The sequence below is a fragment of the Cricetulus griseus genome, chromosome 7, assembly GCF_003668045.3.
Source record: "Cricetulus griseus strain 17A/GY chromosome 7, alternate assembly CriGri-PICRH-1.0, whole genome shotgun sequence".
Classification (NCBI taxonomy): Eukaryota; Metazoa; Chordata; class Mammalia; order Rodentia; family Cricetidae; genus Cricetulus; species Cricetulus griseus.
Window position 1 is genome coordinate 89,269,656 of NC_048600.1, and position 27,187 is coordinate 89,296,842.

The following is a 27,187-nucleotide window of genomic DNA, read 5'->3' on the forward strand; positions in this document are numbered from 1 at the left end:
TCTTGTTTACCAACGTAACTAAATCTGGAATTAATTAAAACCCAATGGCTGGGCACACCTCTGAGGGACTTTTTCCTTTCTTTTTCTTTTTTTTTTCTTTTTCATTTTTTGAGACAAGGTTTCCCTGTGTTTCTAAGCCTCGGCTGTCCTGGAAATCCGTAGACAAGGCTGGCCTCGAAACTCACAGAGATCTGCCTGCCTGTGCTTCCTGGGTGCTGGAATTTAAGGTGTGTGCCACTATGCCCATCAAGGGACTTTTTCTTAATTAAATCATTTGAAGTGAAAAGACCCACAAACAATCAGGATCTTCTGAGTTGGGAAGATCCATCTTTAATCTGGGCCACACCTTCTGCTGGCAGCCTATGTACTCTCTCTTTGCTGCTTGTTCCCGCTTGCAAGTCCATTCCTTTACTGGCATTAGAGCCTGTTTCTTTGGGATTCTGGCGAAGATCAGCTGAGACATCCAGCTTTGTAAACTAAACAACTACTGGATTCTTGGACCTTCCATTGGTAGACAACCATTGTTGGCTTAAATGGACCACAGCCTGTAAGCCATTCTAATAAATTTTCTTTACATACAGATTTTTCATATATATTCCTTCTATAAGTTCTGGTCCTCTAGAAAACCCTGACTAATACACTCCACCATGGTGCTGAGCCTGACCATGGGCCAGAATGACAGGGCCAAGTCACCACCATTGCCTGAAAGCTCTGAAATTGTAAGCCAAAATAACCCCCCCTCCCCGCCCCACCCATGTGAGCACGTGTGTGTGTGTGTGTGTGTGTGTGTGTGTGTGTGCACACGCGTGCGCACGCCTGTGCATGTGCACGCACACTTGCGTGCATTCACACATGTGTGTCTGCCTGTGGAAGGCAGAGAACAACTGGGGTCAATCCTCATGGCCTGGTCCACTAAAAACACTGTTTTAGTTATGTGGGTTCTGGGGCTGGAACTTGGGTCCTCAGGCCTGCAGGCCATCTCCCCGACTCTACCTTTTTTCCTTTTGAGTTGTTTATCTCAGGTATTTTATCACAGTGGTGCTCTGGGCTCAGATCCTCATTCTTCCTTCTGTTGGCTGTTCTGTGCCAGTTGCCTAACCCTGCCCCCAGCCTCAGTTTCCTCCTCTGTGAAGCAGGGCAGGAGTGGTAAGGACCACCCATCTCCCTGCGCCATGGGAGTGAGCTGAGGCTGGGGCTGGCCTCCCAGATGTGTGCAGTGCAGGCATCAGTTCTTTATGACCATGGACTGTCCTCAGTTCGCCTTGGAGCTTTCCTGGCTTTAGCGTGGGAAATCCAGCATCTGTGAAAACTCCCGAGTTCTAGGAGCAGGGGGCTGGCAGTTGGCTGGCTGTGGTCTCCAATCTCCTCATTTCTTGTAAATATGTACCAAAGTTCATTGGTAATCCTCCCAGATTCTGTTAAGGGTTCGTCAGACTGCTGGATCTCTTTGCACCACCTCTGGTTCTGAGGTCAGTTTTGGTTGAATGAATTATGTTAGGGTGGACACAGGTGGAGTGACCCCTGTGCTAGGGTGGACACAGGTGCAGTGACCTCTGTGTTAGGGTGGACACAGGTGGAGTGACCCCTGTGCTAGGGTGGACACAGGTGCAGTGAACTCTGTGTTAGGGTGGACACGGGTGCAGTGAACCCTGTGCTAGGGTGGACACGGGTGCAGTGAACCCTGTGCTAGGGTGGACACAGGTGCAGTGACCTCTGTGTTAGGGTGGACACAGGTGCAGTGACCTCTGTGCTAGGGTGGACACAGGTGCAGTGACCTCTGTGTTAGGGTGAACACAGGTCCAGATACAAGTTTCTGAGTTCCAGAAACTCAGTGTCCTCCTTCTCACATCCATTTCCGCCAGGCGTTGGTAGTGTAGAGGCATGGGGACGGTTAGTGTGAGGTGAGGTGTGTCCATCGTGTGCCCACAACACATTTACTTTCAGCCTCTCGGTGGGGCTTCAGATGGGGATGCCTTCGCCACCCATTTCTCTGCTTTTCCTTAAAGGCTGTTCATCCTGTCTCTTTCGTGGCCATGTTATAAGCGCTCTCAGGCTCATCTACATTGAGCCTTTTAAAGTGTTTTCCTAGGGGCTAGTGGGGGTGGGAGGAGCTCAGAGGCTAGGAGTACTTACTGCTCTTCTAGAGCAGCACCCATATCAGGTGGCTCACAACAGCTTGTAACTTCAGGTCCAGGGGACCCCACACCTTCCAACCTCCTTGGATACCTACACACTCATGGCATATACACAGAGACATACACAATACACATAAATACAAATAGAATCTTAAAAGAACAAAGTATTTTCCAGGCATGCAATTGAGTGCCTGCAACCCTAGCTACCTGGCTAGAGGTGGGGGAGGACAGTGTAGTGTTGTGTAGTTGTGAGGACTGGCATTAAATCTCTACACCCACATACCAAGCCAGGCATTCCTCACACTCCGGTAACTCCGGGTGGATACTGGAGCAGGGTGGTGACTGGAGGATCTCTGGGATGTAATAGTTTCCAGTCAACCCAAGAAAATGAGAGGCCCGGGTTTACAGAGAGATTCTGCCCCAAAAGACTAGGTGGAAGACTAGAGGATGTGTAGTTCTGGCTTTCACATGTGGGCACAAATCTGTGTACACACTTGTGTGCACAAGTGTACATACATACACACACAGTGTCAATGAATCATAAATCTTAAAAAAATAAGTCTGGCTGGTTGGGCTAGAGAGAAGGCTCATTTGGTAATGTGCCTGCCACGCAAGCATGCAGACCCGGAACCCATCTAAAGGCAGGGTGTAGTGGCTCATGCTTGTAATCCCAGCTCTAAGGAGGCAGAGACAGGAGGACCACTGGGCTTGCTAGCTAGCCAGCCAGCCTAGCCGATTAATTTGTGAATTCCAGGTTTAGCGAGAGACCTTATATATGAACACATATACATGTACACGAAAAAAGTCTCCAGGGCTGGGTGTTGGTGGCACATGCCTTTAATCCCAGCACTTGGGAGGCAGAGGCAGGAAGATCTCTGTGAGTTCGAGGCCAGCCTGGTCTACAGAGCAAGTTCCAGGACAGGCTCCAAAGCAATACAGAGAAACTCTGTCTTGAAAAACAAAAAACAACAAAAAAGTCTCCAGGGTAGGTCCCAGCTTAGCACAGAGATCTGCAGCAACCATAGTAGGACTTGGCTGAAGGGATTTTCCTCTGTTCTCATCCCTGAGGGGATCAGACGCTTTTATCCCATAGCCTGGGGGTGGGATGCAAGATCCCAGGCACTCAGAGAGAAGGGAACAGAGATACAGCATGAATATGCGTCTGTGGAATGAATCAGTGTCCAGATCTGCAATTGTGTTTAAGGTTGGCTAGCTCTCGTGTGAAGTAAACAGTTCTCTCCTGTGAAATCAGGGCTCCTCATTATCAAGAGGAATGATGGGGGGATGGGTGGGGTTTAAGGCTGAGCATGTAGTCCTGGCCTCTGACATCTTTCACATCCCTATGGGGAATCCTTCAGCTTTGTCCCAAGTTGGGGAGGAGCCAGGCTGGCTTGGATCTTGTAGAGGAGTGGGTGGGTAGTTTCAGGGCAAGCAGGGCAGATCTATTACTCCTGCTCTGGTCAGGGGCTGCTTTGGAGACTTTGGCATAGTTCTCCGAATTATTCACTGAGGCCCAAGAGACTGAGTCCTTAATGTCCTCCGGGGCTTACTGCAAGATCAACTCTTTCTTGGGGGCCTTTTTGCTGTTTTGAATTGAATGAGCCAAGGACTGGGGGGGGGTCCAGAGTTTGTGGGAAGCTCAGGTTGGGGCTCATGATCTTTTGCCTTTTCTCTAGAGGTGGCAAGCAGCTTGGCCTGGATGTAGACACATTCCTATTGGTCTACCTGTCTGTCTGTGCATCCACCCATCCTTCTGATGGCACAGCATTATTCTTGCCATTTTCTCAGATGTCCATCAGTGCATTGGTCTACACTAACTGTTCACCATGGCTCTCTCTATCACTTGCTCAGTGCTTCATCAGTGCATCCCTCTGTCTGTCCACTCACTTGCTTACTTGCATTCCATCCATCCATCCACCCATCCACCCACCCATCCATATCCATCCAACCATCTACCCACCCAAATTTCTCTTTCTTTCTTTCTTCCTTCCTTCCTTTCTTTCTTTCTTTCTTTCTTTCTTTCTTTCTTTCTTCCTTTCTTTCTTTTCTTTCTTTCTTTTTTAAGATTTATTTATTTTTATTTTGTGTCTATGGGTATCTTGCCTGTGGTATGTACTCACAGAGGCCAGAAGAGGGCATTGGATCCCCTTGGAATTAGAATTACAGATGGTTGTTAGCCATCATGTGGGTGCTGGGAATTGAACCTGGGTCCTCTGGAAGAGCAGTCTGTGCTCTTAACCCTTCACCCCTCACCCCTACTTCTTGACTGCTAACCAGGGACTTAAGACATGGCTTAACCTTTAAAGAGGTAGTGAAAGACATGGTCCCTAAGGAACACAGGACTGTTCCAGCACATTCTAGACATATAGTCCAGGCAGGGGCTATAAGGGACAGATTTGCCAGGCTTTTGCCCTGGGACAGGATGACACCTTCCACTTCCAGTCCTCTCCCCACCCCCAGCCTTAAAAAGCAGAGGCAGAGAGGAGGAAGCTGGCAGCTGGAGAGGAGGGAGGGAGGGAGAAGCTTCATTTGTCAGCTGCTCAGCAGGTACAGTCAGACTTAAAATGTCCCCAAGGAGTGTCTACTGAGATGCAGGGGGTGAGCACGCTGAATCATTTCCCCAGTAATTGGCAGCAAAGAAGCTGCAGACATCCTGGGGTCTGCATCAAAGCTCAGGCTTCACCTGCTTCACCTGCTTTCTGAAGCTGTGGCAGCTGGGGTGTGGGTGTGGGGCCCAGGGCTCCTGGAGCTCCCGCTTCTCTACCTGCCACTCCCCTCCCCTCTGCTTAAGGTAGTGTGTGTGTGTGAGAGAGAGAGAGAGAGAGAGAGAGAGAGAGAGAGAGAGAGGAGAGAGGAGGGAGAGGGAGAGGAGAGAGAGAGAGAGAGAGAGAGAGAGAGAGAGAGAGAGAGAGAGAGAGAGAGAGAATGCTTTGCTATCTGCAGAGGACAGCCCGGGGGGTGGGGCTGGTGTGTGCATCTTGGGGCTCTGATCTTGGCAGAGCCTCATGCTAGCAGCAGAGGAGGGAAAAGAGGAATCTGGAGCTCCCAGGCCTTTCCCTGCAGCTGTGCTCAAGGTCCAGAATTGCTGGGATCTCTGCCTTCCAACTTGATGGGTCCTTCTCCTTGACATGGTCTGGGCAAAGCCAGTTGCCCTTTGTCTCCATCCCTGTGTGTGGCACTCTCGCTAGCACTCAGAGGAGCAGTTTTGGTTATATGATTTTGCAAATAGTTGAATTTTCTTATGTCAATATGTCCTAACATGTGTGTACACATGCGTGTAAGCCTGTGTGTGTGTATATGTCTGTGTGCAACTTTTATAAGTAGTGTTCCCAGCGAAGGTCCTTTTCACTGCATTTCTAGCTGGTGGCTGGGGTACCTCTCTAATAGGTGGGGCTTCCATCTGGTCTCCTGATGCTGGGAGAAAACTGGGGTGGCATGGAGTGGAGAAGTCAGCCTGGCCACTCTTCAGCCTGGGCTCAGCTTCCCATCTGCTTGGAGCCTGCTCTTGGGGTAGAACGTTTTTGGTTGGGGCCCTTACACCAAAACCCAGGTTAACAAGAGAAAAGCATGTCACATACATGGAATGTAAGTTTCATGTGACTGGGGAACCTGCCTAAGGACAGGACAGCCCTGACAAAGCAGTGAAGAATGGACAGGCGTGAACAAAGGTGTCAGGGTGGAGGGGCTGAGGGCGCACCGTGGGGGCTCAGAGGGCACCTCTCCTCGGCTTCCTCCACTCCTTTCCTGTGGGATCTAGAGGGTCCCTCTCATTTAGATCTTCTGACCAGGTTCAAGGAGGGAGGTCAGAGGTCAGGACAGGGTCCTGTGTGGGCTGTTCCTCAGGTTCCTTCCATTTTAAGCATCCACTATACTAAGGCACCCCATTTTGGGAAGGCATGGCCTGAAGTCTGTCATGATACAGAGAATGAATCAAGGAGGGGGCAGGGTTGACAACAGGGCTGGAACACATCCAAGCCCACCCTCTGGAACTTCCCGTCATCCCTCCTCACCTCAGGAGCTCTGGAGAGTACAACTTCAAACTGTTGAGCTTGTTTCTCTTATCTCATAGAGGAGAGGTGGAGAAGGACAATGGCAGGGCCAGGCTGAGGACCTGCCCATGCATGGTCAGGGACTCACCAGCCCAGGCTGCCCTTCAGCAGAGTTCAAGGGCTCACCTGGAAGGCCATGGCTATTGCTGGGGCCTTATTTACAGAGGGTAAATTTACTGTACCTGTCAGAATCCACTATATCACTTGCAGAACCCAGGGTCCCCTCTTGAAAATTATTAAGCATCTCCAGATGGTAGCAGAAAACTAGGAAACTTAGCATGCATCCCTGAGGGTACCTCAGGTAGCGGTGCACCTATGCAGTCAGCTCCAGGGCCAGCAGGATGCCAGCCATCTGCAGAGTAAGTAGCCCAGGCTTCCTGGTGGCTATCTGTTCTGGGTGCTGTGGGTCAAGAGGGCTGGTGCTGGGGGCTTGTGAGGAGACTCAAGAGGATAACACCTGTGAGAGAGGACAGGCAGACCCCCGGACTCTGCTGGAGGCATGAGAAGTGGTGTATGGAGGGCCTCAGACATTAAATCCAGGAAAGTCAGCCTGAAATCCCAGCACTGAGGAAGCTGAGTCAGGATTGCAAGCTCCAGGCCCCTTGGGCTGCATAGTGAGACTGTGCACCTAAATAAAATGAATACATAGAATATGATATACCGATTTTACTCCTGGGTTCATATCCAAAAGTAAAGAGTTAGAGAGGCGTGGATCATGAAAGGGAAAATGGCTCCCTGACTTGTCAGGTTTTTGCTTTCAGAAGAAATTTGGAGACAGTTTAGGGGCGGGGCTTTTCTCAACAGGACCAATAGGGAAAAGGAGAGGTCCCTGATTTTAAAATATCCAAGCAAGTGTGTTTTTAGCAGACTCTCAGCCTTAGACTTCTCTCATCCCCAGGCCTGAAGCTGTTAGCTCTCCTCTCTCTGCAGCTTGGTCGTCTGTCTTTCCCCGATGTTCAGTTCTTTGTTTATGTCAGGGAACAAACTCAACAATCCTCCAAATGGCTGCCAGTACCTCTGTAATAGTTTTTGGGGTCTCTGCCCCATGATTTTCGAAGCCCTCTATTCAAGGTTGTATACCTAAATGCAAACTGCATAGGACTCATATGTGACCATGACCCATCGGCCCTGAGGTCCCCTTCCTAGCAAGGGGATCCCTTCCACCATGACTAGCACAGTGGGGGTCCCCAGTTAGCCCCCCCATCACAGAGGAGGCTATGCTGCCACCCCTGCAACAAGAGAGAGGGCAAATAGGGTCCTAAGGAAACGATCATGTCCCAGGGTGGAAGGCTGGGAGAGCAGACTCCCCATGCAGTACACCTGGGAACAGTACACCTGGGAAGGGTCCATAGGCAAGGGCACTCTTCTCCTTGGTTGCTTCTTCACCCAACACTTAGCAGCTAAGAGCCGGCACCTGGGTGTAGACAGTTTGTGGGGGAATGGAAGTCTTGCTCAGCTTTCTGTTCCTTGAGTTTTTGTAAAGAAAGTGATACTGGGTGGTGGTGGCTCATGCCTTTAATTCCAGCACTTGGGAGGCAGGGGCAGGCCGATCTCTGTGAGTTCGAGGCCAGGCTGGTCTACAGAGTGGGTTCCAGGACAGACTTCAAAGCCACAAAGAAACCCTGTCTTCAAAAAAGAAAGGAAAAAGAAGTGATAACCAACCTGCTTGCTCTGAGGAATGCCTGAACTCCAAATGGAGACTATGCCTGAGCTAGGAGGGAAAGTTCTGTTCCTATGGAAGAAAGCTTCCTTGGGCACAGGCATCTCAGAGGGGCTTTGGTTGTTTGTCTGGAGCCATCATGACTCCTGGAGGCTCATCCTCACTCTTCCTTGAAGCTTCCAGGAGACGTATGAATGTTCTGCCTCAAAGAGTTGTCACTATATGTGAATTTTCAGGAGCTGTGATAGCAGGAACGGGGTCTCCCTCAGCTGGACTGTGGGATAGATGACGCATCTCCATCCTTGTAAATGCTGTCTCCACATGCACCCCTTCTCCAGGCCAGGCTCCCTAAGGCCCCCACTGCATGCGCAGAGCTCTTTGCTGGCCTTTGAGGAGACACTGGGTGCTGGAGGACCCCAGGCTGATGGAGGAGTGGGGAAGAAAATGGTGTGAGTAAAGCTGGCTGTAAGGGGCTGTGGATGGGGCTCTGCAGTAGGATTGTCTAAACATGCTTGAGGTTGTGGGTTCAGTACCAGGCACTGTAAATAGTCAGTTGGTCGAGAAGTCAGGGAGGGCCCATTGCCTTGGCCTCACAGTTTTCCAGGAGACAGCTGGAAGCAATGACAGACCAGTTTGCTTGGGTGAGAGGCTGAAGATGAGGGCTCTGCTGTGTTTTAGTGCCTGCTCTTTCTCAAATTCCACTTTTTCTCTATTCTTTCCCTCCTTGCTGCCTGCTTTTGGTTTTGCCCTAGATGCCTGCTTGCTTATTTTTTATTTATTTTTCATTTACCAGTTGCTGTGACATCAACAGGCTAAGGAAAAAAGCATTCCATATTCTCTAGATTTTGGGTAAATTATTCACTGAGTGTATAAAAACAAAACAAAAAATGGGTCAAAGGGAATGTTTACAACACCGTCATATTAAGGTTACGGGCGATCAAGAGTCTTCCCTTGATTAAAGCAAATATGTCCCCCCTTTTCTCATGGTCACTAATGAGTAAGAAGAGGGTACAGGTACCCATGCCCATGTCAGTACTTCTGACCCCCTGCTCCACCAGGAATGGCTTTAGACTTTTTCCTATTGGGGGTCCACATTTTCTTCTACTTTCTGTTACAGGTGCTGCTTATTGTGGTCTTGAACCCTTGGCCTCACGTTAGTGTGGTAAGATGTAATGTGAAAAATGGATATGAATAGCCAGTTCCTGTTGAAAGCTGGGTAGAATAGCACCGGCCTGAATGCATGGGTCTGAAACCTTCCTGGCCATGTCTAAGAGAACCCATGAGCTGAATGTAACCTATGTCGGCTGGGTGACGCTAATCCCCAGGCCAACTCACAGGTTCCCTAAAAGTCTTCAGCCTGATCATCCTTGTACCAGATGAATATGTGATGGGCACCTGAAGCAAACTCGTGAGGAAGGGCCCACCTGCCTGTCAGCTGTGGTTGATAATGGGCTTGTAGGCCTGGCTTGTGGAGTTTCAGAGGGAAGAAAAGACTCTCCTAGGTGCTGTTTATGTGACTTGCTATTTCTGATTGTGATTGCGTCCTGGTTCTTCCCACTTGGAATTAGGAGGTATGTAATTCTGTTTCCTGGGATTTCTGTGCCAGGGAATGAGGTCTGCAATGGCCCAGACAACCACCTGCATTCCTATTACAAAAGCGTTGAAAGGAGGGGGGCATGGACACTTACTCAGAGTCCTGTGTTCCCAGCAGCTTATTCCTAATAAGTTGCTGGGCTGGAAGTGGGGAAGTGTAGGGAGCTATTACTTAATGGGTGCAGGGCTTCAGTTTTGGGTGATAACAAATGTTTAACTATGAGTGATGGTGATGGTTATGCAGTGTTGTGAATGAATGCCACTGAACTGAGGTAATTTTAACAGACACACACACACACACACACACACACACACACACACACACACACGTGACCATGGGAGAATGAAGTGCCTGTGAGGACTTGTGAGGTAAGCTAGGGTCTGAGGAACTATATTATATTCTCTTGGAATTCAAGGGTCATCCCTATGTCCTGGTCACACCTTCGGGCTGTGGGTGTGTGCACGGGTTTGAGGCTTTGGAAGCCTGGAGAGGATGCTTGGTTGGCAGAAGCTCCTAGAAGCCCTCTTAGTCTAATCCCCCCTTGCACTAAGCCCAGGCATTATTAAGCCCAAACTTCACTAGGTCCAGCTCAATGAACAAAGACAGCTGTTAGCACCAGGCACTCTCAGCCACACTGGGCCATGGGCACCAGGCAGTTTCCAGCAAGTGGGTGAAATCTGTGGGGAGAGGGGGACTGGGCTTTATTCTTAGTTGTCATATCAGCAGCAGAAAATTCTCCAGCAGAATAAGGGGCTAATTTTCTCCCTCCCACTTAGAAGTTTTGTGTGTCTATTGCTCACATAGCTAGGCCATTCTCAGCTGCTTCCTTCTCACTCAGAGTCCTAATTTGTTTCCACAAATCCCAGTCCTCACAGCAGCCTCAGGCTCATGACACAGTCTTGGGCATCTGTTCTCCTGGGGTGCATCAACAGGCTGTCTCGATGTCTCTGCTTTCCTTCTCCGTACAATGGGGACAGTGAAACACGTGCCTGATTCCTGGGTGGGTATGACTCCCTACAGCTGGTGACAGGTGTCTGACTCAACAAATGGTGGCCACCATGGTTATTATCTTCCCCTCACAACAAAATGCTTCATCTCTCTCTGGCCTTGGCACGGTGGAATTGAGAGCTGTTTGTTGTCAGCAAACAAAGCTCAGCCCGGGAGGAGGCAGGGTGAGTGGAGCTGGAGTCCTTGATGCTGGCCTCCATTGCTCCTAGCCCTGCAGCTTCAGCTGGGTGCACCTTGCACTCAGCCAGAATGCAGCAACAATTCACGTGAGGGGCAGACACAGATAGCGTGGGCTCCTGAGACCCTGCAGATGCGGTGTCAGACACTGTGTGTCTTTGCATTAGGGAGGGACACCAGCCCCTGTTTTTTTTTGGGGGGTGGGTGTGGAAGGTGGCTCAAACGTGCTGTGTGTCTGAGGGAACTGCTGTAGATGAGCCTCGTGCTGGAGCTTCTCCAGCTGGGTGGGATGAGGAGCTAGCTGAAGCCAGGTACCCACCTGGGCCTGTGAGGAAGGTATGCTTTCTCTACTGGCCTCATCTATACCAAGGTCTGTGCCAGATCCCGTAGGTAGTGTGGGGCTAGGACTGCCAGCCCTAGGAAACACAGGTAGAGCACTTCAGAGGCTTCAAAGCGAGGTTGTAAGAGGGAGGTCTCCTGCCCCGGGAGTGTGAAAATCACCTCCCCCCTTCCCCAGCCTTTCTCCTGGCCTCTGTGGTAGAGAGCAGCTCTCTGAACACACCAGTCATCATCTTCATCAGGGCAGCTGTGACTACTTGCGGGGACCCTACAGATGGGGCCTGTTGACTCTTGATGCTCCTCATAGAAGGGAGGAGGGGGAATCATTGGATCCTCATTGAGCCTCTAGTCAGCCTTCTTGCACCTCCCAGCCAGCTGTATCTGATTCTGCCCTAAACACACACGTTGTGCCCACACATGTGGCCCCATGATCTCAGGCGGAATCTAGTGGGTCTAGAGAGCAGAAGAGTAGCTGAACTCCATGTCTGTAGCTATGAGTAAGTGCTTTGGGATCACTTATGCCTGGTGAGGAAGCCCAGTAAATTCATGGGTTCCCCACGTTGAACTTTGGAGGAATCATACTTTGTCTGATCATATGGTTGATGCCATACGAAGAGGGGTTAGCCATTTGTTGGTGCCTACCCAGGGAGAGAGTTCTGTTAACAGTCTCTGACCCAGAGACACCATGGAGAGCTCCCAGTGTTGTCTGCAGTCTGCTGGGCAATCCGGAGGGGACAGAGGGTAGAGGCCATGTCTGTTTTGTGCACTGATGAGCGACCTCTAACTACACCTGGTCCCTGCAGCTGCCCAGCAAGCAGCCGATGGCCGGATCAGCACTGTGAGCATCACTGTTCCAACGCTGCAGAGGGCAGAGCAGGGGCGTCTGTTAGATGACCACCGTGCTCTCATGCATCTGAATGACTGGGGTCAGTATCATGCTTGAATCCTGCAGGAGCAGCAGCTTGCAGCTGGGACTGACAGGCTAGTAGGAACCCACAGGTGCCTTTATGCTTTAAATGTCCATGAAGGAAGTCTCCCCATTTTATAGATGAGAAAAATGAGGCACAGAGCTCAGCTATGAACTCTGGTACTATGTAGTGGAGTTGAGGTTGGAAACCAGGTGCCCCAAAGTCATGAACACCTTACCTGTTTCCTCTTTCAGAGACTACCAGGTCACCTGCTGTCTGAGACACTTGTGGATATTGACAGACATTGTAGATCTGCCCTCCACTCACCACCACGAAAAGCACAGTCCTGAGTGGTAAGTTGGCTAGTTAGGACCCTGAACGCATTCTGCAAAGAATGTTCTGTTGGTTCCATAGCAGCTGAGAGGACCCTGGGCTCTGGAACAGCCCCTGACCTTGTAGAAGTGTCTGGAGTCCATCTCTACTGTAAAGCGAACTGTCCAGGATTAATTTGAGCTGAACTGTGCCCAGGGAGCACATCTGTAGTTTGCTTTAGGAGCTGCAGGGTGTGGGGGGCAGGGGAGTCCAGGCCTGGGGTCTGGTAGGACGTGTGTGCTGCAGTGGGGTTGGGAGGCCTTTGGCAATTCTTAGAGACATGGGAAGAGGTCTGTAGTTTAGAGGTAGGGGGACAACCACCTACGAGCTGGGGTGTAGATGTAGGTGTGCCCACATCTAGGATGGCTTCTGTCCCACCAAGGCTGTCCTATGAAATATCCTAAGGTGAAATGCATGGGGTCTGCTTGACCTTCTGGACACTAGAGCTTGCGGCAGAGCAGGCTGTGGGAGGGGGTGTCCCCTCATGTTCTCAGCACTGGGCCGGCTGCTGCTGCTACGGCCACCACCCACCATTGCAAAAGGAAGTGAACTAGTGTGGAAGATTAAAAACAAAACACCCAAACAAAAAACAAGCAAAAAAAGCAAAACTCAAAGTTTTTGGACTGGAGAGATGGCTCAGCGGTTAAGAGCACTGGCTGCTCTTCCAGAGGTCCCTGGCTTGATTCCCAGCACCCACATGTTGGCTCACAATCTCCAGTCCCTCTTCTATCTGCCTTGGGCACTACATGCACATGTTGCACAAACATGTATGCAGGCAAGACACTCATACATGTAAAAGTAAATGAAGAAGACAACATCTCTACTAAGTTTCTACTGAATACGGAGTGCTTTAAAATTTTTATAAATACATACTATTTTATTTTTAATTTGCTTGTACAGATACGTACGTGTGAATACCGGTGCTGTAGGAGGCCAGGCCTTCCTGGAGCTGCCTGACATAGGTGCTAGGAATTGAACTCAGGTTCTCTGAAATGCTGTCTTAGCTGCTGGCCCTCTCTCTGCCCACTCATACATAATTGTATGTTGAATGTAACCACTTTCCCTTCCTCATCTCCCTCTCCTTTCCCATTAGTTTCTCTTGTTCCCTTAGACCAGTGGTTGTCAGTAGCAAAATTACAGTTATGAAGTGGCAATGAAAATAATTTTATGGTTGGGGTCACCACAACATGAAGAACTGTATTAAAGAGTCACAGCATTAGGAAGGTTGAGAACCACTGCCTTAGACAATCCCATTTCTCCTTGCATTACCATAGACACACATGCTTTTATGTGACTGTATAAAATCTAGGAACCACAGTGGAATATATAGAGCATCTGTCTTTGTGAGGCTGGCCTAATTTGCATAATGATCTCTGCGAATGTGGGCTGCTTTTGCACCCTTGCTAAGCCTTCTTGAGTCGATGGCACTAGGTCTCGGAGGTCTGCATAGGAGGCTTCGATGCAGCTCATGGGTTATTCTCTCTGCCTGGCAGTTCCTTACCACCTCACCCCTGCTATAAGCTGAGAGCTCCTCACTGCTGCCAGCCACCCTCCCTGGGTGTATAACATTTGATATGTGATATATATGCTTTCCAGTAAAAGACTCAAGGGGCCGGCAAGATGGTTTATGAGCAAAGCCCTTGTCATTCAAGGGTGATGACTTGAGTCTGATGTTCTTCTTTATTTTTTAAATTATTTTTTTTATTTTAGAGGCACTCATATTTACATATCTATCCCCCATCCCTTGCCCTCCCATGTTCCCCACCAACCCGCCCAATCCTCCCCTCTATCTCCTTCCCAGGGATAGTGAGGCCCTCCACAGGGGACCGTCAATGTCTGTCATATCATTTGGGGGAGGGCCTAGGCCCTCCTTGCTGTATCTGGGCTGCAATAGTCTCCCTCCATAGGGAATGGTTTCCCAAAGTCCATTTGTACTCTGGGGATAAACACTGGCTCCACTGTTAGAGGTCCTATAGACTGTCTTGGCCTCCTAGCTGGCACCCACATTCAGAGGGCTTGGTTCAGTCCAATGCTGTTTCCCCAGCTTTACGAGTAGGGCCTCCATGCTCTCAGTAGGTCAGGTCAACTGTTTCTGTGGGGTTTCTCCAGTGCCATCTTGTCTCTTTTGCTCATCCCTCCTCCCTCTCCGAAACTGGATTCCAGGAGTATGGTTCAGTGCTTAGCTGTGGGTGTCTGTTTCTGATTTGATCAGCTACTGGATGAAAACTCTCAAGCAGCAGGTGGAGGGTGGAGTCTGATGTTCTTATAAAAATATACCAGGCTCCACAAAGTCATCCCCTGACCTCCTCATGTGTGCTGTGGCACACGCACCACCCCGTCATAATCCTTAAGAAAGAGTCCAGTATTTCAAGCATCCCATGCCAAATAAACAGCAATCCCAGCCTATCCCAAGTGCCACTCCCTCCAGGCAATCTTGGGGACCTTTAGCTCCCTTGTGTCTCTGTCTTTGTGTCTACTAGTCTTAGTTTTTGACTTTCCAGTTCACTTATGTATGTCAGTCTTTAGCTCTCAGGGTGACACCCCCATACTTGGACACCTTTCACATTCCTGCCCATCTCTCCAGACCTCATTTTTCTCAAGTTCTTGTATATGTTTGTGCAGGGCAGGAGTGCAGGTGCTGTGGGGTTGGATCCCCTGGAGCTGGGGTCACTGGCAGTTGGGAGCCCCCTAACCTGGGTGCTGGGAATGGAATCGGGTCCTCGGGAAGAGCATAAGTGCTGAGCCATCTCTCCAGCTCCCTTACCATTTCCCAGGGACGAAAACACTCCTTCTAGGCTTTTGAACTGTTGGGCTTCTCTGCAGTTACCCTGCTGGGTAGCCACCACCAGGGCTCCCCACCACTAACATAGTGCCCGGCTGAGAAACACTCATGAATCCTCCCATTACTTTTCTCTCCTTTGTTATTTTGCTTTCTTGATTTATTTTTATTTATGTGCATATGCCACATTAAATGAGGGTGTCCATAGAGGCCAGAATTGGACATCGAATCCTTTGGAGTTGGAGGTTGAGAGCTGCTGGACATGGGTGCTGGGAACCGAACTCGGGTCCTCCACAAAATCCACAAGTGTTTTGAATGGCTGAGCCATCCCTCCAGTCCCAACACCCACGAGTCCTCCGTCACTTTCTTCTCTTAGTTATTTTTCAGTTTGAAAGTTCCTAGCTGCAAGTTGGACCTTCTATACTGCTGGAGTTTTTCCTGTTAGCCTCTTTTATGTCTACGCCCCCACCCCTAGACAGTCTCATGTAGCCCAGGATAGTCTCATACTTGGGAGGGAGAGGGAGAGGTGAGAGAGAGAGGGGAGGGAATAGGCCTGGCTGTCTGTCATCAGGCAAAGGGCTGATTTTTTACTGATTATTCTAGATTTCAGCAAAGGACTTTACCCAGCCTCTGGGCTGCATTTCTAGTTCAACTCTAGCCAGCAGCAAACATGTTAACCAGGCTCAGGGAAGGGCAGTCACTAGGCCATATGGGCCAAGAGTCCATTGGGTAGGTACGGGGAAGAGTGCGAAGGAGGTACAGACAGGGCTCACTACTCAGTCTTTTTTTTTTATTTTAAAAATTAATTTTTTACATTCCAATCCCAGTTCTCCCTCCCTCCTCTCCTCCTGTTCCCCCCACCCCATTTGATCCATGGAGAAGGTAAAGCCTCCCCTAGGAAGTCTACTAAGTCTGTCCCATCATTTAGTTGAAGCAGGACCAGGGCACCTCTCCACCCCCACACCCCTGAGTCTAGGTTGGGCAAGGTATCTCTCCATATAGAATGGGCTCCACTAAGTCAGTTTGTGCATTAGAGTTAGATCTTGGACCCACTGCCAGTGGCCTAATATATTGTCTCAGTCACACCACTGTCACCTATATTAAGGGAGTCTAGTTCTGTCTCCTGCAGGTTCCCCATCACTGCTCATCCTTCTTGCAGTTGGGGATTGAGCACTGGGGCTCCTACATGCTAGGTAAGCTCTCTACCACTGAGTTAGAACCCCAGCCCCCAGCCAATCATTTAACAATCCAGTACTTCTGAGACCCTTACTGAACTTCCTGGTCTCCCCAAGTTCTGCGTTTCCTAGGGAAGATGCAGAGCAGCGTGTGGGCAGGTTTGTGATTGGCTCCTCCCACTGGAATCTTGGGCATTGAGGAGTCTGACAATGAATGCATCTTACTGTGCCACCTTTTTAGTTTTCCAAGCCACTCTCATCCCTTCCTATCCTTTTGTCTTTGCAGTTTAATCCATTTTCATTCCTTTAGGTTGTGTTGAGTGGGACAGAAGAAATGCTTCGTGTATCTAGTCAATGGCATGTAGCCAGGAGTCAGTGCCTATTTAGAAAACATTTCTGTACAGGTCTGTGGAACCCATTTTTTTAAACTAGTTTTTTTTGCATAGATGGGCTTGCTTTAGTGTTAAGAGTTGCACTGAGTCTTGATCTAGCTGGTTTCTCTTACCCAGGCTTCAGGAAGTGTTTCAGTGAATTAGCAGTACATTTAAAATTTTTAGCTGGACGTTGGTGGCGCATGCCTTTAATCCCAGCACTCGGGAGGCAGAGGAATCTCTGTGAGTTTGAGATCAGCCTGGTCTACAAGAGTGAGTTCCATGACAGCCTCCAAAGCCACAGGGAAACCCTGTCTAGAACACTGCCCCCCCCCAATTTTTATTTTTTTATTTTAATCCATCACTGCTATCCCTAAACAGCTTGGAATGCGGCGAATGTGGTCTTTGGATCAAGAGTGGCTCCATGAAAATTCTCATGTTGATTATTTTAATCCTGAAGCATTACATGTCACAGGGAAACTGAGAGTTTCTTTGTCTTCTGCCCACAGCAAGGGCACAAGGCTAACAGTGGTGGCCTTGGAGAGAAAACACTCCAAGGATAAAGGGATGGTGGTGGGGAAGGATGGAACTAGACTAAGAGGGAAGGAAGGACATAGACACATACCCCCACCCACCCCAGGGAAGGGCTTTCTAGAAGCATTTATAGTTCATTTTTCATGCCTTCTTTGGTTTGAGAATGAGAAACTTCCAGGCTGGGTCAGTGAACATGAGACAGGGTAGGAGCCTTGTTTTCCATTGAAGAACAAAAAGTGTTTTAATATCAGGGGAGCTATGTGCCCAGGCTGAGCAAAAACCTGGAGGCCAACAGGGGCTTCAGGGAAACCTCAAAGCTGGGTTAAACCCAGCTCCTAGGCTGGCCTAGGGCAGATAGGGCACTGCTCCACACTGAGGGCTCGCTCAGCTTTGCAGGGTCATACTCAGGGTTAGATTTCTTCTCACCATTAGCACAAAGAAAGCCCTGGGTGGCCCCACTGAGATTTCAGTGCATATAGGAAGGCCCTCTCAGCCCAACCCAAGACCCAAGCAAATCAAACATGGGGATGACTGGGGTGGGTGGGTAGGACAATAAATAAAGGCGGTGGCGGGGGGACTGAGTGAGGTGGTAGAAAAAGAGGCTTTCTGCCTAGGAGGGTGCAGCAAGGCATTAGGTGGGGACAAGCACTCGGTCCCCAAACACTGGTTTGTTGAGTTGGAGGTCGAGGCCATCAGGGTGCTTGCGAGACCTCAAGGACCTTCAGCAAGGAGTCAGGGAGCCTTGTGTTCTCTCCCCGAATCTGCCTCTGGAGGGTCTGCCTCAGCCTAGGGATGCCAGGTGGTCACATCAGCAGCGGGGAGTTGTCCATGTATGTCTTTTACCTTTGGCAGAGAGAGAAAAAAGACCGCTGAATAGTGAGTGGGGGTGGCTTCCTCCCTAGTGAGTGACAAGCCAGCTTCGGGATGAACTAGAGGTGAGGGCAGGGCCTTCCTGAGTCCAGGGTGAGCCTGCATATTAACCTGCACTGTCCACAGGCTTGTTATCTGCACACCCATGCTTCACAGTTTGTCTGTCCAAACCTAGGTTGTCTTCAAGACAGTGACCTTTTGGCACTGCATAGGTTCACTGCTGGTGTGCCAAACTCAGTGTTGGGGGCTGGGACTAGATAAATCCTAGAGGACTGACTGCAGGAGGCTGTAGAGAGGGGACAGGGGCCACTCCCCATGCCTGCCTACTGCTGTCTCCCTCTCGGTACCCCATGGTTTTGGAGGAACCATGGAACCGGGAATGCGATGGTTAGTGGAGTGTACACAGGCTACTTGAGGGAGACCCCGAGGGGCACATGAGATGCTGTTTCATGTATGCGCCTGTGGGCTGTTGGCCAGGTTTGCCCAGCCTAGCTGGGGCTGGTCTTTAAAGAAGTCGGTGCCTTCTCTGGGTTGAGAATGAGAAGCACCCCACATCGTGATGCTCCCATGCTGGGCCAGTGAGTGCAAGGCAGGGTGATGGCATTGTTTTCTACACCTGTTTCATGTGTACACCAAGGCTTGAGAAAGCCAGCCTTGGAGGTGGAGGGCTCTGGAGAATAAGGACAGACCCACTCCACTGTTCCCAAGCCAGGCTCAGTGAGGACTGCCTGCAGCTGTTAGGAGCAAGGGAAGACTGACAAGGGACCGGAGCAGAAGATGGTAGCACCATTCTGAGTCCCTCTGGTCAGGGCTGGGTCTGGCTGACCTTTGTTCTCCACTGCCTGGCGTGGAGCTCAGTAAACATGAAGAATTGAAAATGTCATCGGCCACTAGGGGAAGGAGGAGGAGGGGATGAAGACGCTGCTGAAAATGCAGAGCCAAGGCAGTACTCACCGGACACCCTGGGCTCAGGCCGGGGTGGGTTGTCCCCCTGTGGGTCTGAGGCACCTGCCCCAGTCTCACTGGCCAGGCTGCTCTGGCTGCCCGAGAGATGGCTGGGTGAGCATGCAGGCCCCATCCTGGGCAACTCCATGCTGCCACCTGCAAGAGATGTGTGTGAATGGGAACAGAGATGTAACTGGGCTCTCTAGCAAAGAGCCAGCTAAATTTTATCTGGAGTTGTGGACAGTAACTGTGGACTGTCACCCCAGCAGTGCTCACCTACATGCCTGCCTGTTCTAGCCAGACCACTAACCTTTGCTGATTGACGCAAGACACACTAGAGCAACAGAATGGGCTTTTTCTCTAAGTAGCAAATTACTGATAAGAATATTGACAATTAGAAGCTTTTCCTACCTTCACAGAGTGAGGGGTGGGCAAAGGGAATGTGTGTGTCTGGTAACGCAGTGAGAGAGAGGCGGTATTAAGGTAGAACTTGCTGCCTGTACTACTGAAGACTCGAGTGTGTGTGTGGGGGGGTCAGGGAGGGGTTGTGTGTGAGTGTTGAAACAGGAATGGGTGGGGAGAGACCTTGAGGGAGATGAGAAATGGGTTAAAACAATGCAGCTTCTATGAAAGCATTAAAGGGGCTAGAGAAATGGCTCAGTGGACAAAGGTGCTTGCTGACAAGCCTGTCACCCTGGGTTTGATCCCCAGACCCACATGGTGGAAGGAGAGAACTGACTCCCATAAGTTGTCCTATGGCCTCCACACATGTGCTGTGGCCGCCAAGCCAATAAATGAAAACAATAAAACTAACTGGAAGGAGGAAGGTAGTGGGGGGAGAGAACAGATGAGATATGTATGAAGATGACATGATTATTCAAGAGTGTGCTACCCAGCTGAGAGTTGGTGTGCAGGGAGGAGACCGGCTGTCATGTAGAAGGAGGAGGGAGAATCCCATCCTGAAACCAAGGTTGGTAGGCAATGTGTACAACATTGTCCCGGTGGAACATCTTGGGGCTGGTGGTGCCAAGTCCAGGACTGGTTTTTGCCTCCTGCCTCATCTCCCTGATACTGACCACTTGTGAGACTATTAAGGAGGAGTCTGAAGGCACATCGGGGCTCTAAGGGAAAGAGCAATATAGTCAACTAGTAATGCCTGCCATGGCACTGGACGGAGAGGTGGTAGTATGTGTGCCAGGCATTGGCCACTTCTGACTTAGCCCAGATTTTCGTTCCCAACAAGGATTCCTGCCATATCATTTTTTGGCCTGAGGGAGGTCTTAGCCACAGGAGAGCACTGCAAGGCATTTTATTCCAGTTTGGTGCAGATATTGTTTTTTTCCAGACAGGGTTTCTCTGTGTAACAGTCTTGGCTGTTCTGAAACTCGCTCTGCAGACCAGGCTGGCCTCAAACTCACAAAGATCCACCTGTCTCTGCCTCCTGAGTGCTGGGATTAAAGGTGTGCACCACCGCCTGGCTTGGGGCAGACACTGTAAGGCTCACTCTTTACACACCAAAATCAGCCTCCCTGAAACTTTCTTCAAAGGTCCTAGCTCTAACCTAAGAGGACAAAGGAAGCTGGTGCTTTTCTCAGAAGGCCCTTCTTGTGTTGAAGAGATGGAAGCCTTCCACTTTCCTTTCCTCTCTGCTCCTAACTCATCCCTCCTCCCCCTTAACCTATGTCAGGACACACAAAATGTGCTCCACCTGAGAAGGGACTTTGAAGATGGCCTGCTCCATCATTTGTGTTGAAGAGTGATAGTCCCTGTTGGGGACTCTATGTACAGCCAAAGGAACTGTACCTGACTTCCACATCCCTTTGATGTTCACAAGGTAAACTGAGCAGTGCTGACCCCAGGGTGTTTCCTAGAAAGAGTATACGAGGGAGTGGCCCTGATCCCCCACCTCTTGTCAGCCCTGCCCTCCTTCCTTATCCCTCACATACAGGAGCCTGGCCTCCCTGGTTCTGCAGAGCCTTCAGACTCACTCCTTCCTATGGACCTAGGGACACTTTCCAGACACCAGTGGAGAAGCTGCCACCAAAGATACCAAAAAGCCAACCAGCATCTCTGGCAGCAAACAGCTGACTTTCCACACTTACCAGCATCCCCTCTAGGCTTGTCACCTTTTGTGTCCTTGACCACGGTGGGTGTGGCACTGTCCTCCAGGCTGGAGGAGCTGAGGTCCGAGTCACTGTCACTGGAAACCACTGGAACAGATAAGAGCAGAGGAGGTCATGATTTTGTACTGCTTGGACAGAGTGGGCCAGGGTAGGCCTCCCTCCTGCCACCTGCCACCATAGAGTGGCCTAGAATTTCAGTTAGCCCCTTTCTCTGGGGCATGAAAAGCAATGGTGTGGGGAACAGGAATTCCTTGCCACCAGCTGAGGATGTGAGACCTGGTTTGAAGAGGCAGACATGGACCCCACATGCCTGGCACTGTTAGGGAAGGCTTGTCCCTTAGCCAGCTGTCTCCTGCATCACGGCCTACCTGTGGACTGGAGGCCTTTTGCTTGGTAGGAGTGGGTGACCACCTTTGATGTTGGCACAGGGACTCTGAGGCCTCTGTCTGGCCACACTAAACAGCAAGGCCATGGCTTCATGCACAAGACACTTACCACAGTTGACTTCAGGCAGCAATCACAGGCTTTTACATACATTAAACTCACAAAAGCTTCAGAATGGGAGGGAATAGCCCTGCTCCATTACACAGGCAGGAGACTGGGGCATGTGCTTGTGGCTGCGGTTCCTAACCACTTAACTCTCCATCAGGGAGCCAGCAGGAGCCGGCCTGGGCCCTCATCAGCCATGCACAGTGGGGTGTCATGAACCACAAGGAACAAGGGCTCACTGGGAGCTCTCAACGAACACCCTCTTTTCTGCACCCGACACCGTATTTGGCTGGTTCATCGACCGTGGGCGTCGTAATACAGGATATATTCATCCTTCAAACATTCTATTTTAATTTTAAGCAGGGATGTACATCTGTGTGCCAGCCTTCTAAGCCTGGATGCTTCTGAGTACCAACCCATGTGGCCCAACCTGTACCATGGCCTGTGACTCTGGTTCATGTTCTTGTCACTGGAGCTTAAGGACCGTGGCAAATAAGACCTGACAGCAGGATCTTCCTAGATTTTTCCATATATTCCTTCTGCTTTTTACAGTTGTCCTGCCTACGCCTAATTCAGTAGATTTAAAAAATTAAAGAAAAAAAGGCAAGTTGCTTCTTCAAGTTTTACAAAACCTTGCTTTTAATGAAACAGCTCTGGCCTCTTTTTCTCTCTTCATTAATTTACATAGCATGTAACAAAGTGATAACAAAGATAAGTAGGTGTGGGGTCAAAGGTAAACAGCTCTCTCACACATGACTGTCTCAGGGAGGGTCACCTGCAGAGGGTGCAGCTTTCCTTTGACATGCCAAGTGCTGGTTTGGGAGGCATCAGGGTGGGCTGAGGGCTTCACAAAGCCCTTCACTAGGCTCTCAGACTTCCTCCTCCCAACTAGACTCGGGAGCCATGGCTACCAGCTAAGCCACCAAGCTCTTTCTGAGGCTGTCTTTTGAGATGGCAATGAGGCACCACAGAAGTGCTGGTCAGTTAGGGAAATTCTCTGTGGGAACAAGTGGAGGAAATGGGCCTTCTCCCTGGATCAAAAGCCTTCTAGAAAGTCTGTGTCTTAGTGTATGCCACCTTCTGGCTGAGGGACTTGGGTCACAAAAGCAAGTAGCCAAAGTTGGAGCTAACTAAATTCAGAGATTATTAATAGGCAGTACACAGTAGGTGCTTCATGAAGGTTTGATAGCCAGCTCGCCTCGGTTTGCCTATCCTGTCAGTGTTACCACCAAAATGGACTTTTTTTTTCCTTTTGAGACAGGATAAATTGCTTAAATTGCTATGTAGTTAAGGATGATTTTGAATTTCTGATGCACCTGCCTCTACCACTTGCATGCTGGTAATTTGGGTACGTACCATCATGCCTAGGTTTGTTTGCTTAAAGATTTTTATTTTTTAGTTGGTGAGTGTGATGTCAGTGCAGGTATATGCACGTGAGTGCAGGTGCCCATGGAGCCCAGAGGCCTTGGGTGAAGCTGGAGTTCTAGAAGGTTGTGAGCCACCTGATAGGGGTATGGGACTGAACTTGGGTCCTCTACAAGAGCAGTATGCAGGCTTAACCCTGGGCCATCTCTCCAGCCTGTACCAGGCCAAGTTTTAAGATGCTGGGGCCCATACTCAGGTCTTTGTGCATGCCAGGCAAGCACCCACCAACTGGACACTTTCCAGCCCCCTCCTTCAGGAGATGTTGACTCTGTCACCTCCTTACCATCATCATTAGACTAACTTCCTCCATCCAAGACCCTTCCTCTTCCCACCAGGATGACTGTAATAGTGACTGCTCCTGTCAACTCTCCTTCTGCACTGTTGGGGTGTTCCAGCCAATACAGATCTGTTGAAAGGCTCCCATCATCAAGAGGACCAAGCCTACACACCCCTGTCCACCAAGAGGGGGGTTGTGTGCATTTGTGAGCGATGAATATGTGACTATCTCTGGCCTTTCTCCCTCTGCTCCAGCCTCTTACCTTTTTTCTGGTTCTCTCTCACACATGCCACTGGCAAGACTTCTGATTTGGCCTTTTTGGACAGAACCAAGAGGAAGTGGGGATGGAGGGGGATGGGGGTGGGTTCATGTGCCCCTTCATGGTCCATGAGAATTGTAGGTAAGAACCTGACTTACATTGTGGTTCCTTTTCAGGTCTGAACATGAATCCACAGAGATCAACCCACAGGCACCATCAGTGCTGCAAACATCGCTGGGCTGAGTAAACACTGACCCTACGGGGCCCCAGACACAGGAGGTAGGAGGTGGTGGGCAGGAAGTGGGGTTGCTGTGAAGACCCCTGGAGCAAGCAGAGCAATAAAGGACCACAGGATGGGAGCTAGCTAATGCTAGTGGGGTAGTAGAGAGAGTACCTATGAGGAGTCAGTGACTGACCTCTACAGTGGTCTCTCCATCTCTCTGGCAGAGACATTTGTGCATGATCTGTCAATCAATGCTTCCTGACCTGGAATATTGCATCCTCCCTGGGGTTGATCTGGGGCTTTGCAGTTAGGAGCTGGGCTGGGTACAGGGCTCTGAGATGCTGAGTGACACCTGCAATGGACAGGTACCAAGGGACGGTGGGGTTGAATGTCCCAGGAGTTGGTTATGGTGTCCTCCCTTGCATTCTGTCATCAATTGTCCATGTTCCAAGAGTGGTCTTGGAATCAGGCTCAAGTTGCTAGATAGGATTTATGGAGAGTTGTATATCTTGTCCAAAACAGTGCAGCCCTGGAGGTGGGGAGAGGGTGCCTATCACCTGGTCCCCAAGGACACCCATGCTGTACAAGGGCTAAAAGAAATCACAGAAACAAATCCCAAAAGCTCCCCCAGTTACTCCCATCTGACTCATTGTTTCCTGTGATAGAGCCCAAAGGGTTCAGCCATGGAAAGGGGGAACAGCAGCCAGTGACAACTGACCTCACAATGGGATCACAGCTGGGACCACCCATCCGTCCTAGAGACTCATTTCTTTCAGACATACTGCCCCCTTACCTGGCTTCTCTGCTCTTTCTACCCAGGGTTTTAAGCTGGACCGGGCTTTGATATCGTGTGTGTGTGTGTGTGTGTGTGTGTGTGCGCCCGCGCACCAGCACGGGCACACACACAGAAGCCTGAGGTTGGCATTGGGTGTCATCTTCTATCACCTTCTACCTCTTTTTTGAGACTTGTTGGCCAGGAGCTTATCAATTTAGCAAGACTACGAAGCCTGTAAGCGCCAGGACCTACCATCTCTGCCTTCCCAGTGCTAGGTTTACAGGTATGCACTGCTGTGTCAGCTTTTCACATGGGTGCCGGGCAGCAGAACTCAGGGTCCTCAGGGGTGTGCAGTCATGTGCCCAGCCCTGTGCATGGGGGTTTTAAGCTGGGGCTAAGCTGTAGCCATCAGGTCTTTGTGCTGAAGACTCAAATCCCACCTCCTATCTGCTCTTGGAAAGCTAAAGGCGGCAGTATTGGCCAGTGGCTGGCCACTTACAGTCACTGTGGAAAGAGACCCAGAAGAGGCTACGTATACCTGGGTCTCACAAATAATACCCAAGTAGTCATGGCTTCTTCCAGTGGTCAAGGAAGCAGCCTTCTCTTTTTCCTGTTCCCCAAAAGACCAAACCTTGGGTAATTTGCCACCCGAGTACCAATGCTGCTTTCCCTCCAAACGGTGGATAGGACTATAAATCTTCCAGGGTCTAAATGAAGCTTTTAGGCTCATAAATCTGTGGCCTCTGCTCTTCTATCCTCTACAAGATGATGATAGGAGTGGCTAAGGGCCAGATGTAGGACAGGTTGGGGGATAGTTTGTATTCTGCTATGCTTTGGCTTTCCGACAGAAGATAGGAAAACCCTGGGAGACACTCACCGGTCTGAGAGCCTGTGGGAGGTCTTCTCACCCACACTCACAGGGCTCTACCACAAGGAAGGAGGGGGAGGCTCCTATCTTGGTTTCCTTCATGACCATCTGACTTCTTGTTCCACTTGCTGGAGACCCTGGCATCCCTGAGATTTTCCCATCATGCTGGGCCCTCATCCTCAGCAGTGGATGGGCAGCTTAGAGCCAGCCAGGCCTGTTTCTCTGGGGATGGGCAGTTTTATTTTATTTTTTTTCCCTCTAGCTCATTCTTGGATGGATTTGCAATTTGACTGTCACCATGGAAACTCTTGAGTTTTGGTACATGAGGCAGGGTGTGTGTGTGTGTGTGTGTGTGTGGGAACTCTTCCTTTTTGGAAAATGTCTCTTGGATGTCTCACAGGACACATGTGGCAGCTGCTGTCCTGTCAAGGCAACTAGCTGGGATTGCTCAGGGGACAGGGATGGGGGCCTGGGACCCTGTCTCCAGGCTCTGCTTAGCTATTACCTCTCTCCACGCACCTCTTGTAGATTCATGGCAAAAACCCAAGAGACTGACCCAGCAGCTACCTGGGTGTGAGGTCAGCCCAGTAGCAGACAAGTGACTGATGTTGTGCTCTGATGGAAAGGTCCTATCTGGGTCACACCACGTCCACCTGCCCGGTGCAAAGGATGAGACAGGAGGTGAGCCTGAGAGACCTTTGGGAGTAGTGGCTGTTCTGCTCCAAGGAGCCTAAAGTCTCCAGAAGCTATGGGAGTTAGAAGTAGGGAGATATTTCCAACATCCTGCCAAGAAGCAGCAGATGGTGGAAAATTTTGCATACTAAAAACAACAAAAAATATTTTTAACGTAAAGGAACGACAATCAAGGCCTTAGGGAGGGCACAGGCTCCTCCAGTGAGTCCTCCTGGGCCACCAGGCTGGCACAGATGCAGTTGGCCTTGCCAGGATGGCTGTGGCACCCATAATTCAAGAATAGGTGTGTGTGTGTGTGTGTGTGTGTGTGTGTGTGTGTGTGTGTGTGTTGGGGTTCCTGTTTTGGTGGCAGCAGCCAGGGACCATGCTATGCTGAAGAGGTACCTGCTGAGGCATAGACTTGGGTTTGTGTCCTCCTCCTGTTACTCCCCAGCTGTGCAACTTTAGGCTGCTTGCTTATTTATCTGTGCTCAGTGAAGCCATGGATGAATGATGGTTCCCTCCGTAGTGGCTATGAGAATTCAAAGAGGGACCAGGGACATACATCATGGCTCATGTCCCTAGCACTAGGCAAGTTTCCATGCTCTGGGCCCAGCCCACCTCACAGGGGTGAGGCTGACTCTCCTGAGGGAGTGTGGACCCTCAACCCATGTTTCATAGGAGGAGAGCACTGGATGTCCTCAGAGGATGTTTAGAGGCTGAGCTGGCATCTAAACCCATGCCTGTCTTGGGCTGGGATCATTGCTCTTCCACTTTGCCCAGCACGTATGTGGCATCCGTGTTCCTGTCTCATCTAATGACTCTGCACCCTCCGGGACCCTCCCCCTCCAGATAACTGGTTTTCCTTTCTCCACAAAGGCCCTTTGTGTCCTCTGGGTCTTTTGCTGCCAGAGCCAGGCTGTCTCATGTATGCCCACTGCCTTGGCTTGAACTCTGGTTCTGCTTTGGATACCTCTGGGCAAATACTTCACTCTGAGCCTTGATTGTCTCATCTGTGAAATGGACAGGAGGAAGAAGTGGAAGAGAGAGACAGAGTAACTCTCAGTAAGACTTGATCCAACAAGGGAAAAAGGCCAAATACTATACAAGTTGATAGGATTTTAAAAAATCAGACTTCAATGCTACGTCCTGCTTTTCCT

General features: G+C 50.1%; 1 protein-coding gene across 7 annotated transcripts in view; it reads right to left on the reverse strand.

Annotated features, from left to right (window-relative positions):
- Window positions 1-16,994: 16,994 nt before the first annotated feature.
- Rph3al (rabphilin 3A like (without C2 domains)) overlaps window positions 16,995-27,187 on the reverse strand; it is a 142,018-nt gene continuing 131,825 nt past the window's right edge. For all 7 annotated transcript variants that reach the window (XM_027426718.2, XM_027426725.2, XM_027426724.2 and 4 more), the window contains 3 exons: window positions 21,019-21,126; window positions 18,926-19,072; window positions 16,995-17,944 (listed from right to left, as the gene is read on the reverse strand). In XM_027426718.2, coding sequence (XP_027282519.1) covers window positions 17,910-17,944; window positions 18,926-19,072; window positions 21,019-21,126 — 290 coding nt within the window. In that variant the 3' untranslated portion in view covers window positions 16,995-17,909. The remainder of the gene's footprint in view (window positions 17,945-18,925; window positions 19,073-21,018; window positions 21,127-27,187) is intronic.